This window comes from Piliocolobus tephrosceles, chromosome 6, assembly GCF_002776525.5.
Source record: "Piliocolobus tephrosceles isolate RC106 chromosome 6, ASM277652v3, whole genome shotgun sequence".
In the NCBI taxonomy this organism is placed as follows: Eukaryota; Metazoa; Chordata; class Mammalia; order Primates; family Cercopithecidae; genus Piliocolobus; species Piliocolobus tephrosceles.
In genome coordinates, this window is record NC_045439.1 from 95,779,095 (window position 1) to 95,794,498 (window position 15,404).

Here is a 15,404-nt window from a genome sequence, read left to right on the forward strand (position 1 = left end):
TGCCCACAAGAGAAAGCAGGAAAGATCTAAAATTGACACTCTAACATCACAATTAAAAGAACTAGAGAGGCAAGAGCAAACACATTCAAAAGCTAGCAGAAGGCAAGAAATAACTAAGATCAGAGCAGAACTGAAGGAGATAGAGACACAAAAAACCCTCCAAAAAATCAATGAATCCAGGAGTTGGTTTTTTGAAAAGATCAACAAAATTGACAGACCGCTAGCAAGGCTAATAAAGAAGAAAAGAGAGAGGAATCAAATAGACGCAATAAAAAATGATAAAGGGGATATCACCACCGACCCCACAGAAATACAAACTACCATCAGAGAATACTATAAACACCTCTATGCAAATCAACTAGAAAATCTAGAAGAAATGGATAATTTCCTGGACACGTACACTCTTCCAAGACTAAACCAGGAAGAAGTTGAATCCCTGAATAGACCAATAGCAGCCTCTGAAATTGAGGCAACAATTAATAGCCTACCCACCAAAAAAAGCCCAGGACCAGATGGATTCACAGCTGAATTCTACCAGAGGTACAAGGAGGAGCTGGTACCATTCCTTCTGAAACTATTCCAATCAATAGAAAAAGAGGGAATCCTCCCTAACTCATTTTATGAGGCCAACATCATCCTGATACCAAAGCCTGGCAGAGACACAACAAAAAAAGAGAATTTTAGACCAGTATCCCTGATGAACATCGATGTAAAAATCCTCAATAAAATACTGGCAAACCGGATTCAGCAGCACATCAAAAAGCTTATCCACCATGATCAAGTGGGCTTCATCCCTGGGATGCAAGGCTGGTTCAGCATTCGCAAGTCAATAAACGTAATCCAGCATATCAACAGAACCAAAGACAAGAACCACATGATTATCTCAATAGATGCAGAGAAGGCTTTTGACAAAATTCAGCAGCCCTTCATGCTAAAAACGCTCAATAAATTCGGTATCGATGGAACGTACCTCAAAATAATGAGAGCTATTTATGACAGACCCACAGCTAATATCATACTGAATGGGCAAAAACTGGAAAAATTCCCTTTGAAAACTGGCACAAGACAGGAATGCCCTCTCTCACCACTCCTATTCAACATGGTGTTGGAAGTTCTGGCTAGGGCAATCAGGCAAGAGAAAGAAATAAAGGGTATTCAGTTAGGAAAAGAAGAAGTCAAATTGTCCCTGTTTGCAGATGACATGATTGTATATTTAGAAAACCCCATCGTCTCAGCCCCAACTCTCCTTAAGCTGATAAGCAACTTCAGCAAAGTCTCAGGATACAAAATTAATGTGCAAAAATCACAAGGATTCTTATACACCAGTAACAGACAAGCAGAGAGCCAAATCATGAATGAACTTCCATTCACAATTGCTTCAAAGAGAATAAAATACCTAGGAATCCAACTTACAAGGGATGTAAAGGACCTCTTCAAGGAGAACTGCAAACCACTGCTCAGTGAAATAAAAGAGGACACAAACAAATGGAAGAACATACCATGCTCATGGATAGGAAGAATCAATATCGTGAAAATGGCCATACTGCCCAAGGTTATTTATAGATTCAATGCCATCCCCATCAAGCTACCAATGAGTTTCTTCACCGAATTGGAAAAAACTGCTTTAAAGTTCATATGGAACCAAAAAAGAGCCCGCATTGCCAAGACAATCCTAAGTCAAAAGGACAAAGCTGGAGGCGTCACACTACCTGACTTCAAAATATACTACAAGGCTACAGTAACCAAAACAGCATGGTACTGGTACCAAAACAGAGATATAGACCAATGGAACAGAACAGAGTCCTCAGAAATAATACCACACATCTACAGCCATCTGATCTTTGAGAAACCTGAGAGAAACAAGAAATGGGAAAAGGTTTCCCTATTTAATAAATGGTGCTGGGAAAATTGGCTAGCCATAAGTAGAAAGCTGAAACTGGATCCTTTCCTTACTCCTTTTACAAAGATTAATTCAAGATGGATTAGAGACTTAAATGTTAGACCTAATACCATAAAAACCCTAGAAGAAAATCTAGGTAGTACCATTCAGGACATAGGCATGGGCAAGGACTTCACGTCTAAAACACCAAAAGCAACAGCAGCAAAAGCCAAAATTGACAAATGGGATCTCATTAAACTAAAGAGCTTCTGCACAGCAAAGGAAACTACCATCAGAGTGAACAGGCAACCTACAGAATGGGAGAAAATTTTTGCAATCTACTCATCTGACAAAGTGCTAATATCCAGAATCTACAAAGAACTCAAACAAATATACAAGAAAAAAACAACCCCATCCAAAAGTGGGGAAAGGATATGAACAGACATTTCTCAAAAGAAGACATTCATACAGCCAACAGACACATGAAAAAATGCTCATCATCACTTGCCATCAGAGAAATGCAAATCAAAAGCACATTGAGATACCAACTCACACCAGTTAGAACGGCAATCATTAAAAAATCAGGAAACAACAGGTGTTGGAGAGGATGTGGAGAAATAGGAACACTTTTACACTGTTGGTGGGATTGTAAACTAGTTCAACCATTATGGAAAACAGTATGGCAATTCCTCAAGGATCTAGAACTAGATGTACCATATGACCCAGCCATCCCACTACTGGGTATATACCCAAAGGATTATAAATTATTCTGCTACAAAGACACATGCACACGTATGTTTATTGCGGCACTATTCACAATAGCAAAGACTTGGAATCAACCCAAATGTCCATCAGTGACAGACTGGATTAAGAAAATGTGGCACATATATACCATGGAATACTATGCAGCCATGAAAACGGATGAGTTTGCGTCCTTTGTAGGGACATGGATGCAGCTGGAAACCATCATTCTTAGCAAACTATCACAAGAAGAGAAAACCAAACACCACATGTTCTCACTCATAGGTGGGAACTGAACAATGAGCTCACTTGGACTCGGGAAGGGGAACATCACACACTGGGGCCTATCATGGGGCGGGGGGAGGGGGAAGGGATTGTATTGGGGAGTTATACATGATATAAATGATGAATTGATGGGTGCTGACGAGTTGATGGGTGCAGCACACCAACATGGCACAAGTATACATAGGTAACAAACCTGCACGTTATGCACATGTACCCTAGAACTTAAAGTATAATAAAAATAAATAAATAAATACATAAAATAAAACTAACTGCTCAATTATTAATGTAGTTGCAAACAAAAGTAAAGCATCCGTGAGCGTCTTGTAAGACTTCCTCAGTCCTTTATTCAGGAAATGTATTTGGCCCATGTGGTATTTTGCGTTTTTGGTAGAACTTGGCATCTTCAACAGGAAAAGCCTATTTACTCTTTGTATCCTGGTCTTCTTCCATTATTCAGAATTTCTAGCTCTTACTCCCAGCCTCCCCAACCAGGGCATGATAGTTTTATAGCCACCAGCCCAGGCTCCGTGGGATGAAGGAAAGAGTTTTTGGATCCTGTTATTTTCCTGGAGGAAGAGCTGAACATTGACTCTTTTACAAGAATCCAAAGTATGCATTGTCATTTCCACGTTAACCCTCACGCGAAATATTTGTGGGTTTTGAAGGATTGACTGTAGCCCAGTCTTAGCAGGATCCCTGGCCATGGAAATTCATTTGAAGCACATTGTGCCATGGAAGTACCCTGCAGGTAAAAATGCTCTGTTTATACTTGGCTGAGTCCCAAACAGCTGCTGTCCGCCTGTTGGTACTGGGAGCAGATGTAGGGGTGGTTTGCCACCTCCCATTTTTTTTTTTTTTTTTGTCGATTTGGAAACTTCCCTGTTGAGAGTGACAAAAACCCTGTCAATTGATGTGGTAGGTATGTCAGACCTGGACAGCTGGTCCTTAGGAAATATGCTGAGATCACCAAGTTAACAGGTACAGAAGGGTTTCTAGTTTGTTACATGATGTTGGGCCTGTGACTCCCCACCCCCTTTTTAGGGGCATGTCATTAACAGTGGAGGGCTTGTTAAAGGCTTCTGTAGTAGCATGTGTAGGTGTGACTAAAGAATAGTGAATTTGATTGATGTTAATATACCTCTGGATGTGTTCTCATTTTAATTTTTTTTTATGGTTCTAGGGACTTTTGGTGAAGATTGTAGATTTCTTCAGTTTTACACATTTAGGAAACGGTGTCTTTTTACTTACTTCCAGTACAGTTGTGACGTATTGAATGACAAGGGACTTTAAAACAGATGTGCTGTGTATAATGTTTCTTCCTATTAAAAAGTAGTATCTGTTCATTATTTGAATAGTTACAGTTAAGAAACAGATTATTTAGGGATGAAAGTTTCCTGTAATCTCCAGAGATATGTACACTTAACATTTTGGTATTTGTTCCTCCAGATTCTTTTCTATGATTATTGTATTATATTTTAGAATGTAGTTTACCTAGCAGTGTATTTTAAGAAGTTACCAGAAAGGCGTTTCTGAGTATCTGAAGCCTTTCATTTAGCCATTTATGGATTTCAAAGTATCTTACATGGGATTAGTCTCCATTGAGACTCAGGAATTCTGCAAGAGGAAGAAGCAGTGGCTTCTGCTGTGTGTCTGTCATTGTGCTTTAATACTTTACCTGGATCATCTCTTCTGCTAACCCCACAGTATAGGCAAGCATTATTATGCTCTTTCTACAGATAAGAAGGCTAAGATTCAGACAAGTTAAGTGACTTGCTCAAGGTAATACAATTAAATGTAGAGGACTTGGGATTTAATTTGATTTATTATCTAGAGAATATTGTATGGCACCCTATTACTTTTCCTGTATTGAAATGTAGGTGGTGGGGGTGAGGGGGTTAAGCTGCAAATATCTGTGAGATGTGTAAAGCTGTTGGATAGAGACATAGAGACATACTGTTTCTTTCTTCTTCTTCTTCTTTTTTTTTTTTCTTTGAGACAGAGTTTCTTTCTTTTTGCCCAGGTTGGAGTACAATGGCACCATCTGGGCTCCCTGCAACCTCCGCCTCCCAGGTTCAAACGATTCTCATGCCTCAGCCTCCCCAGTAACTGGGATTACAGGTGCCTGCCACCACACCCGGCTAATTTTTGTATTTTTTATAGAGACGGGGTTTCACCATGTTGGCCAGGATGGTCTCAAACTCCTGACCTGAGGTGATGCACCTGCCTCGGCCTCCCAGAATTCTGCGATTACAGGCATGTGCCACCACATCCGGCCTAAGGGTACACACTGTTTCTTTGGCTTACCAAGGGGTATTTGGTTAGTATATAAACATTTTCGTAGCTTCTGAGGTTTTGCAGTCATTTGCTCAGACATTATGGGTTGGTGGAAATGCTTTCTGTTCCATCTCCCAAACCAGTCACACAACCATGTAACTTCATGCCTGAGTTTCTGTGTGGTCCTCTATAGTGATTGAGTTTTTACGTAGTTCTGTGCCGGCAGCATGAATTTCAAAAATCTCCAAACTTTTGCTATTGCTAATCTTTGTGAACTTTGTATACCCAGCGCTGGTACATTCTGATGATGGTGTCCACACTGCACTCTATGAAGAAAAGACTGATGATTGTTTATATTAAAATGCAGGAAGAGAATTGTAGCAGCAACTTTTGTTTCTCTAATCAACAACACCGTAAGAGACTTACTATGTGTGGGCAGTGGGGGAGAATGTTAATTTATAAATTGAGATAGTTGTATTGAAATTGAGTGACTCTTATTTTGACATAAAGTGAGTATGTCTCTTTTGTACAGCAAAAAACTATTAAATGTATTTTTTTTCAGCATTATAAAATAAAGTGGAAAATGTAGGAAGAATACAAATCCTTAACTAGTGTGCTTCGGCTTATTTCACACCCCTCATATTTCTGATTCCTTACAACTATAGCTGGCTTTACTCCTGAGTGGTGAAATTGATGAACATACTTAAAACCACATCTTTTAAGACTTTGAATTTTGACATTTCCTCCTCTTCACAGTCTTTCAAATACTAGGCAACCTGTAGGGTTCCACTGTGTCTGTCATGTATTGTCCCTGTGTTACCTGAAAGCAGCCCCAGTGAACTTGTGAATTTGCTCAGTCATTTCACTGGCTACTGGGTGAGGAAGAAGTCGCATTTTCTCTCTTAAAATTCCTCGGTGAAATCATTGGATGGGCATGGTGTGTTTCTTTAATTTTCCTTTTGGTCAAAAATCTGACACAGCAAAGACTTTCAGTGGGTCTTGGTCTTTCAATAGGTTTAGTTTTTAAGTGTGTTTACTCTGACTGAAAACTGCCTTCCTGTAATACGCTCTTTCCTTTAGAACATAGTTCTTAAGTAGAGTTAGTTTAAATGTATAAAATAAGTTAATCCTTTTATATGCAGTGAGGTTTTGCATCAGAACCCTGAGTTCTCAATGTTGTGGCAGGTTGTAAGTGTCTAGAACACCTTTTACCTGTTTTTTGTATTACTTGCTTTTGTATTTTGGGGGTAAATGATATCTTTCTCAGGGAGGCCTTCCCTCAGCACCATGTTTAAAATGGTATCTCCCTCATTTGCTATTCCTTCTTCTGTTTTATTTTTCTCTATAGAATTTGTTACTATGTGAAAACTATTTATTTTAATGTTTTATTTACCTGTGTTACCCCTAGAATAGTATCTATGAAGGTAGGGATTTTTGTCTGTTCCTTCTGTACCTACAGAATCTTGAGTGTGGTGTCTGGCACATTGTGGGTACACAATGACAGCTGAATTGACAACGTCAGGGAAAGTTTGTAGGATGGGGCTGGAGGTGTAGGGCAAGTCAGTTTTTAAATTTTGAGGTCATTAGCAGGAGAGCCTCTTATGATGCGGGGGGAAAAACATGTTTTAACGTCAGACTGGGTTTGAATCTGGTCTCTCCAACTTATCCTTTGACCTTGGTGTTAAATGATTTAACCTTTGAAAGATCAATTTTTTTCACTAGTGAAATAGGGGAAATAGTATCTTTTTAATGGGGATTAAATGTAATATCAAATATAATGCTCTGTAAATGTCAGTTTTGTCCTTCCCCTTGTGTGTCAGCATTGTGGAAGTCTAAAAGCAACCTGAATTTACCAGTCTGTTTCTGGAGCCTTCTGGGGTCATTACTTTGATTCCTTTTGACAGATGCATTCTTTTGAACAGCCTGTGTTGCCAGCATAACAATGACCTGTCCCTTTGACCAGTGTGGGGGCCAGACACTTTGTCATCCCTCTTTTAATCCTTGTATCAGAATGACTCTTATGAGTTCTGGCTTTGAAAAATGTTTAGAGGAGTTTATAATTCCAAACAGTTCAGATGACATCAGCCCTTTCTTAAGAGTCCCCTGAGTTTGCTCAGCTTCCTCATTCCAGTGTGGTGGGAACCATTCAGTTAAATTGATGTTTATGGTCTTTACACATAGTCATCCTAAGTTTCTTGCAAATCATGAAACATCAGAGGCCTGCTAAGTCACTAGTTTGTCTCTGTAGATTTCTCTAATCCAAGCTTGTCCAAACTGTGGCCCACAGGCTGCATCCTGTGAGGACTTTGAATGTGGCCCAACACAAATTCGTAAACTTTCTTAAAACATTGGTTGGGCATGGTGGCTCACGCCTGTAATCCCAGCACTTTAGGAGACTAAGGCGGATGGATCACCTGAGGTCAGGAGTTCAAGAGCAGCCTGGCCATCATAGTGAAACCCTGTCTCTACTAAAAATACAAAAAATTAGCTGGGTGTTGTGGTGGGTGCCAGTATTCTCAGCTACTTGGGAGGCTGAGGCAGGAGAATTGCTTGAACCCAGATGGCAGAGGTTGCAGTGAACCAAGATCGTGCCACTGTGCTTGAGCCTGGGCGACAGAGCCAGACTCCATCTCAAAAACAAACAAATTATGAGATTTTCTTTTTTTTGCAATTTTCTTTAAAGCCTATCAGCTATTACTAGTGTTAGTGTATTTTATGTGTGGTGCAAGACAATTCTTCTAGTGTGGCCCAAGGAAGCCACAGGATTGTACGATACTCTTTTAATTTTTGTGGATTAACAAGGTGTTAATTCCTGTATCAATTTCACTGATATTTCTTCTGCTTGATGCAGGAACACTTAACAAGTTAGTTAAGGTAGATTGGTCCATACATTTATAGGTTCTTTCATTCCCTTGTCCTAGGCAAGTCTGAGCAGGACCTGGAAAGCTGATTAAAAGTCCAGTGAGCACAGTGAGCTTAATTGTAAATTACATGGATATTTAATACATTGAGAAGGTCCTCAAGCCTTTCAATCTTTCATTTTCATCGGTGCTTGCTATTTGAATCTGATGGGCTTGAAATTGACTTTGTTCTTGTAAAAATGTTGGTTGGTTATTGCTGCCTTTCTCAAGCTTGGTTTTCAGTGTGGATTTCTGCAGATAATTTTTACACCTAAAGTTACAAAGTCATTAAGTGAAGGCAGTCAGGAAGGTAAGAGTACCCTGAGCCAGGAGGTCTGCTATAGCGCATGGGGTGGACCAGAGAATGAACGGGCATGGGCCCGGAGGTGGTTCAGTCAGTGTGGGAAAGCCACCTGCTTGTCAGCTTTCTACTGCGTTGTCCAGCAGAACACACTGAAGCTTGGGGCCTGCAACTGGTGTGGAGATGATTGCATTTAGGAGGCCGATGTAGATTTTTTCGCTCTCAAGCGTGTGCTAACTGCTTTTTGGTGAAGTCTTGATCCAGGACATAACGCAGCTTGATCTGTGGCAGATCTGTGAGGATTTTAATATCGAGAGGGTTCTGTTATTTCAGTTAGGCATAGTTAGGCTATCAAGGCATTGCTTTTGAGTTCAAACATTTGGTCATTTCAATTTATTGTTAGTGAGGCTTTTGTGATATGTTAGAACATGAAGTTTGGGATTTTGTCTGTTTTTTTTTTCATGTATGAAAGTTTATACTGTTGTTTATATTGCTGGTTAGTATGTGCCTTCATTTACCTGTTGTGAGTAAGAAACTTCCTCAGATCAAATTATAGTGAAGTCACTTGGTTCTGTTTCTCTGACTCTTAAGAGGATGAGATCACTTTATACTCAAATTCAGGGTGTTTGGTAAAGGACCTACCATGCTGAGCATTTATAGCCTAGATGAAGTCCTGGTCCAATCTCCAAGTTCAACCTTTAAGAACAGGCTATTCTTAATGTTCAGGAATTCAACCCTGGAAGCCTTCTCTAAATCTTAATGGGATTTTTATGAGAATTCATTTGGTGAAAATAACAATCAGGGAATCCAGCTATTAACTCTGAGGAGGAGGGTCATGCCTTTTAGTGGTTAGAGAGGCAAGCTGTAGCCTCCCTTCTCAGAGAAGGGGAATTGAGGAAGAGAGTTCCAGTGGCCCTTGCAATCCTCCCGTCACTTTCCAGGCTCCGTAGTAAGACTGGAAGGAGTCCACGAGTAAACAGCATTTTGTGAGTTTGAGGGACTAGGTAAAAACGTATGTGAACGTACAATGGTTTTGCTTTGATAACTGTTTTAAATATCCTATTTGTTGTTGAAACTTCTGTGACAGTGAAGCCTTTTGTCTTTATTTTTCAATCGGAAAATCTTTCTTGCCCACTTGAAAAGATTGAGTCTGGGATCAATCCCTGACCCCGCTTCCTTCCTGAGTCTCTTAGTGTATAGTATACAGCTGGGCATATGGTAATCTTGGGCATGGGATTGTACTCATAGAGCTATGCTTGACACCTAGGACTTTAGGTGGCTTATATATTTTTGATGACAACTTTTGATTTTATTCTCATTTATTCCATTTCTGTTTCAGTGTCCTGGGTCATGAAACTTAATCCACAACAAGCTCCCTTATATGTGAGTAAATCATGAGATTTCTTTTCATTTTGTATTTATCTGTTCTGTTTAGTTGTTATAGTAAGCCACACTCTCACGTGATAGATTATCAAGGAAAATTTTAACCATATATGCATGAATATATTTGTGTAAGTCTTCAGAAATTGAGTTTGATTTAGTAAATACTAAATGGCTAATCTGTACGTGGAACTGAAAACAAAATAATAACTGTATGACTTGAGAGTTAGTTTAGTCAGGGCGATAGTATGCACATATGAAACAAATTGTCTTACCAAACAGTACTGTAGCTTCTTATTTTTTACCTTCAGTGCATTCCTGTAAAAGCAGTGTGGAGATCCTCCTACTGCCATTGTGATTTACCTTATGTTGCAACTAGATGGCACTATGTCATTGGCAAGAGTGCTCTTTTCTTTAGGACTCTGCGTGAAAGCTCATCTCCCTAAAGTGAGGGACTTAGAAAATAAAATTGGTAAATGATTGAATCAAGGCTGGAAAACGTAGGCTCTAGGTGACCAGTCTTTATTATTGTAAGAGTGAATTAATTGGCTGGGTGTGGTGGCTCACGCCTGTAATCCCAACACTTTGGGAGGCTGAGACGGGCAGATCACGAGGTCAGGAGTTCAAGACCAGTCTGACCAACATGGTGAAATCACATCTCTACTAAAAATAGAAAAAATTAGCTGGGCATGGTGACACGTGCCTGTAGTCCCAGGTACCTGGGAGGCTGAGGCAGGAGAATTGCTTGAACGTGGGAGGCGGAGGTTGCAGTGAGGTGAGATTGCGCCACTGCACTCCATCCTGGCGACAGAGCGAGACTCCGTCTCCAAAAAAAAAAAAAAAGTGAATTAGTTGAATTTGGGTGGTGAAAAGTGTCCATTTGATGAGAAGCCAGCTTCGGGTTGTGGATGGTTAGAGCTATGAGAGGCGAGTAGATCCTGGGTTGCTATGCTCTGGAGTGGGTGAGAAAATTTGTTATAAGACTTAAGGTAGGCCTTGAAGAATAAGGGTCATTTAGTGGGATGAAACGTCCCCAGAATTAGTTGAAGGCAATAGGCAAATGGTCAGGAATGGGAGGCAGTGAACACAGTGTTGGGTGAATAGTGGGGAGATGGTCAGTGGAAACTCTGGCCCACCTGAGTTTGTGTCAGGGAATAATGGGAGATAGGCCAGAAAAGATGGATAAAGCTCAATTGTGAGGCAAGACAAAGGTGTGAGGATTTTGTTTTGTGACCACCAAGAAGCCATTGATAGTGCTTATTTTAAAGATGCTGTTCCTTTTATGCATGTATACATAAATACATAAATATACTTAACCATTCTGTAGTAATAATAATCATTTACCTTTCCAGCATAAAATATTCATATAACTTCTGCATAGCTGATTTTTATGTTAAATGTAACGTGTTTTTAGAAGATGTTTTATGTGCTCATTTTCTTTCTAGACTACTTAGAGATAATTTATGTTTACCAGTGAGTTTGCATGTGAGCTGAGTACCTTGAGTTTTTTCTTTTTTGTTTTTCAGGAAAATGGGTCTCGTGCTGTCATTCTTGTTGGAGTGTGGTGGAGCGATCGTAGCTCACTGCAGCCTTGAAGTCCTGGGCTCAAGCAGGCCTGCTTCAGCCTCCCGAGTAACTGGGAGTACAAGCGCATGCATGCCACCAGGCCGGGCTAAATTCCCCCCACTTTTTTTTTTATTTTTATTTTTTGAGATGGAATCTCGCTGTGTCACCCAGGCTGGATGGAGTGCAATGGCGTGATCTCAGCTCACTACAAGCTCCGCCTCCCGGGTTCTTGCCATTCTCTTGCCTCAGCCTCCCGAGTAGCTGGGACTACAGGCGCCTGCCACCACACCTGGCTAATTTAATTTTTTGTATTTTTAGTAGAGATGGGGTTTTACCATGTTAGCCAGGATGGTCCCAATCTCCTGACCTCGTGATCCACCCGCCTCAGGCTCCCAAAGTGCTGGGATTACAGGTGTGAGCCACCGTGCCCAGGCTCTCCCTTTTAAACTGTGTGATTCTTTGGTTTTTCGTGTGTATACAGTTTTGTAGTCATCACCATTATCTGACCAGAACATTTCATCATTCCCCAAGAAAGCACCATATCCATTAGCAGTCACTCACCATTCCCTGCTCCTCTCAGCCTGTGGCAACCACTTATATACTTTCTGTCTTTATTGATACACCTATTCTGGAAATTCATGTGTATATATACACACACACAGAACGGTCATATATATGTGTGTGTGTAGAAAGTTCATATAATATATATATGTATGTATAAAATCATGGAATACATGTCCTTTTATGACTGGCTTCTTTAGCATAATGTTTTCAAGATTCACCCATGTTAGAGCATTGATCAGTACCTTGTTCTTTTTATTAATGAATGACAGTCCAGTGCCTGGATATATCACATTTTACTTACCCATTCACCAGTTGATGGGCAATTGAGTTGTTTCCACTTTTGGTCTATTATGCATAATGCTGCTGTGAACAGCAAGTTCTGGTGAAGACATATGTTTTCATTTCTCTTGGGCATATACCTAAGAGTGGAATTGCTTGGGTGTATGATAACTGTGTTTAACATTTTGAGAAATTGGAAAACTGTTTTCCACAGTGGCTGCACCATTTTACATTCCTACCAGCAGTGTATAAGGACTTCAGTGTTTCCATGTGCTTGCCAACACAAGTTTTCTGACTTACTGATTTATAGCTACCCTAATGGGCATGAAGTGATACCTCATTGTGTTTTTAATTTGCATTTCCTAAGTGATGAATGATTTTGAGCATCTTTTTATGTGCTTATTGGCTGTTTTTCTGTATCTTTGGAGAAATGCCTATTCAGATCCTTTTCCCATTTTTAAATTGAGTTGTCTTATTGAATTGTAAGGGTTCTTTGTATATTCTGATTACAAGTCCCTTATTAGATACATGGTTTGCAAAATTTTTCTATAATTCTGTGGGTAGTCATTTTACTTTCTTGATGCAATCCTTTCAAGCAAAAAAAAATTTCAGTTTTGATAATGTTCTGTTGTTGCTTGTTTTGTTTTGTTTTTTGCATATCTAAGAAGAATGTGCCTAACCCAAAGTCACAGAGATTTATTCCTATGTTTTCATCTAGGAATTTTATAGGTTTAGCTCTTACATTTAGGTATGTAATCTGAGAGTTCATTTTGGTGTATTTTGTAAGGGAAGAGTCCAGCTTTTTTCTTTTGCATGTGAATCTGTAGTTGTTCCAGCACCGTTTGTTGAAAAGATTGTTCTTTCCCCCATTGAATTGTCTTGGGCATCCTTGTTGAAATTGATCATAAATGTGAGGAATTTTTTCTGTACTCTGAATTTGATTCCTTTCATTTAGGTTGTCTTTGATTTCTTTCAACAGTGTTTTGTAGTTTTCACTGTATGAACTTGGTACTTCCTTGAAATTTGTTGCTTATGATTTTATTCATTTTGATGCTGTTAATTTTGAGATGGAGTCTTGCTCTGTCGTCCAGGCTGCAGTGCAGTGGCGTGATCTTGGCTCACTGGAAGCTCCGCCTCCAGGCTTCACGCCGTTCTCCTGCCTCAGCCTCCTGAGTAGCTGAGACTACAGGCGCCTGCCACCACGCCCAGCTAAATTTTTGTGTTTTTAGTAGGGGTTTCACTGTGTTAGCCAGGGTGGTCTCAAACTCCTGACCTTGTGATCCACCTGCCTCAGCCTCCCAAAGTGCTGGGTTTATAGGCGTGAGCCACCGCACCTGGCCGGTTGTTCAGTTTTTGATTGTTCATTGCTTATATATAGAAATACTGTTGATTTTTGCGTTCCGATCTGTGAAACTATAGCCTTGTGTCAGAGATGCGTTACAAACTATAATCTAGCTTGTTTGTCCACAGTTTTTAAGTGGATGCCTTAGAATTTTCTCTGTACAGGATCAAGTAATCGGAGATCGTTTTCTTCCCTTCCAATCTGGATACCTTTTATTTCTTTTTCTTGCCTAATTGCCCTGAGAAGCATCTCTGGTACAACATTGAATAGAAGTGGTGACCGCAAACATCCTTGTCTTGTTACTGATCTTAAAGAGAAAGCATCCATGTTTTCACCATTAAGTATGATGTTGTTAGGTGTGGGTTTTTCACAGGTACCTTTTGTTAGATGAGGGCGTTCCCTTCTATTCCTAGTTTGACTGTTTTTATTATGAAAACATGTTGGATTTTGTCAGGTGATCTTTCTATGTTGAGATGGCCATGTAGGTTTTTTTCCTTTCATTAATGTGATATATTACATTGATTGAATTAGTTTTTATTTATTTGAAGAGATGGGACCTTGCTCTGTCACCCAGGCTGGAGTACAGTGACATGATCATAGGTCACAGCATTGTGGAACTCCTGGGCTTAAGGGATCATCCCACCTCAGCCTCCTGAGCAGCCAGGACTACAGGTGTTCGCCACCATGCCTGGCTATTTATTTACATATTTATTGAGACAGGGTGTTCCATGACTCCCTGTAGTTGCGATCTCCTAGGCCCAAGTGATCTTCTTCCCACCTCAGCCTCCTGAGTAGCTGGAACCACAGGCATGTGCACCTATGCCCAGCTATTTTTTTTAAATTTTTTATTTTTTGTGGAGACGAGATCTGACTATGCTGCCCAGGCTGGGCTCAAGTTATCCTTCCACCTCGGCCTCCCAGAGTGCTGGGATTACAGAATGAGCCATCGTGCTCAGCCTGTTTTTATTTTTAGAGATAAGTTCTTGCTGTGTTGCCAGGCTGCCTTGGTTGAATTTTTAATGTTAAGCCAACCTGGCATTCCTGAGATAAGTATCATTTGATCATGCTGTACAATCTTTTTTATATGTTGTTGGATTTGTTTTGAAAGTATTTTGAGGACTTTTGTGTCTATACATAGAGATGTGTTCTATAGTTTTCTTGTGATGTCTTTGTCTGGTTTTGGTTATTAAAGGTTTTTAATTAGGGAACTGTTGTAAATAAGTAGTTGTGTTATGCGGAAGGATGGCTCCCCCAAATTTATTCACTTCTCAATCCCTAGAACCTGTGACTATTTACCTTACATGGCAAAAGGAACTTTTCATACTTGATTAAATTAAGGATCTTAAGATGGGAGGTTATTCTGAAATATCTGTGTGTCCCAGTGTAATTGCAGGGGTTCTCATGAGAGAGAGAGGGAGTATCAGGAGAGTCAGTGGTCAGAGTCAGAGATTTGAAGATACTACACTGCTGGCTTAGAACAGGGAGGAAGGAGCACATGAGCCACGGAATGCAGCTCTAGAAGCTGGAAATAGCAAAAGAACACTTTCTCCACACAGAGACTTTAGAAGGAACACAGCCCTGCTGGCACCTTGATTTTTAAATAAGTGAAAGTCATTTCGGACTTCTAACTTTCAGAAATGATAATATGATAATAAATTTGTGTTGTCTTAAGCCACTGAGTTTGTGATAATTTGTTGTAACAGCAGTAGAAAACTAATAGAGTAGTAGTTTGGGGAAATTAGTGATAAACGATAATTGGAAAGGAGAGTATAAATGCGGTTAGATCAGTTAGAAGCTCTCTGATCTTGCCCTCATGGAGCCTGAGAACTTTAGAGTTAGTAAATACTTTAGCTAATATATGCTTCAACCTCTCCATTTTAGACATGAGGAAAT

At 40.0% G+C, this 15,404-nt stretch overlaps 1 protein-coding gene across 8 annotated transcripts in view; it reads left to right on the forward strand.

Moving 5' to 3' along the window:
- AKAP13 (A-kinase anchoring protein 13) overlaps positions 1–15,404 on the forward strand; it is a 362,601-nt gene that overhangs the window by 95,380 nt on the left and 251,817 nt on the right. For all 8 annotated transcript variants that reach the window (XM_026448352.1, XM_026448354.1, XM_026448353.2 and 5 more), the window contains one exon: positions 9,720–9,763. In XM_026448352.1, the coding sequence (XP_026304137.1) occupies positions 9,731–9,763 (33 nt within the window). In that variant the 5' untranslated portion in view covers positions 9,720–9,730. Of the gene's footprint in view, positions 1–9,719; positions 9,764–15,404 lie in introns of those variants that run through there.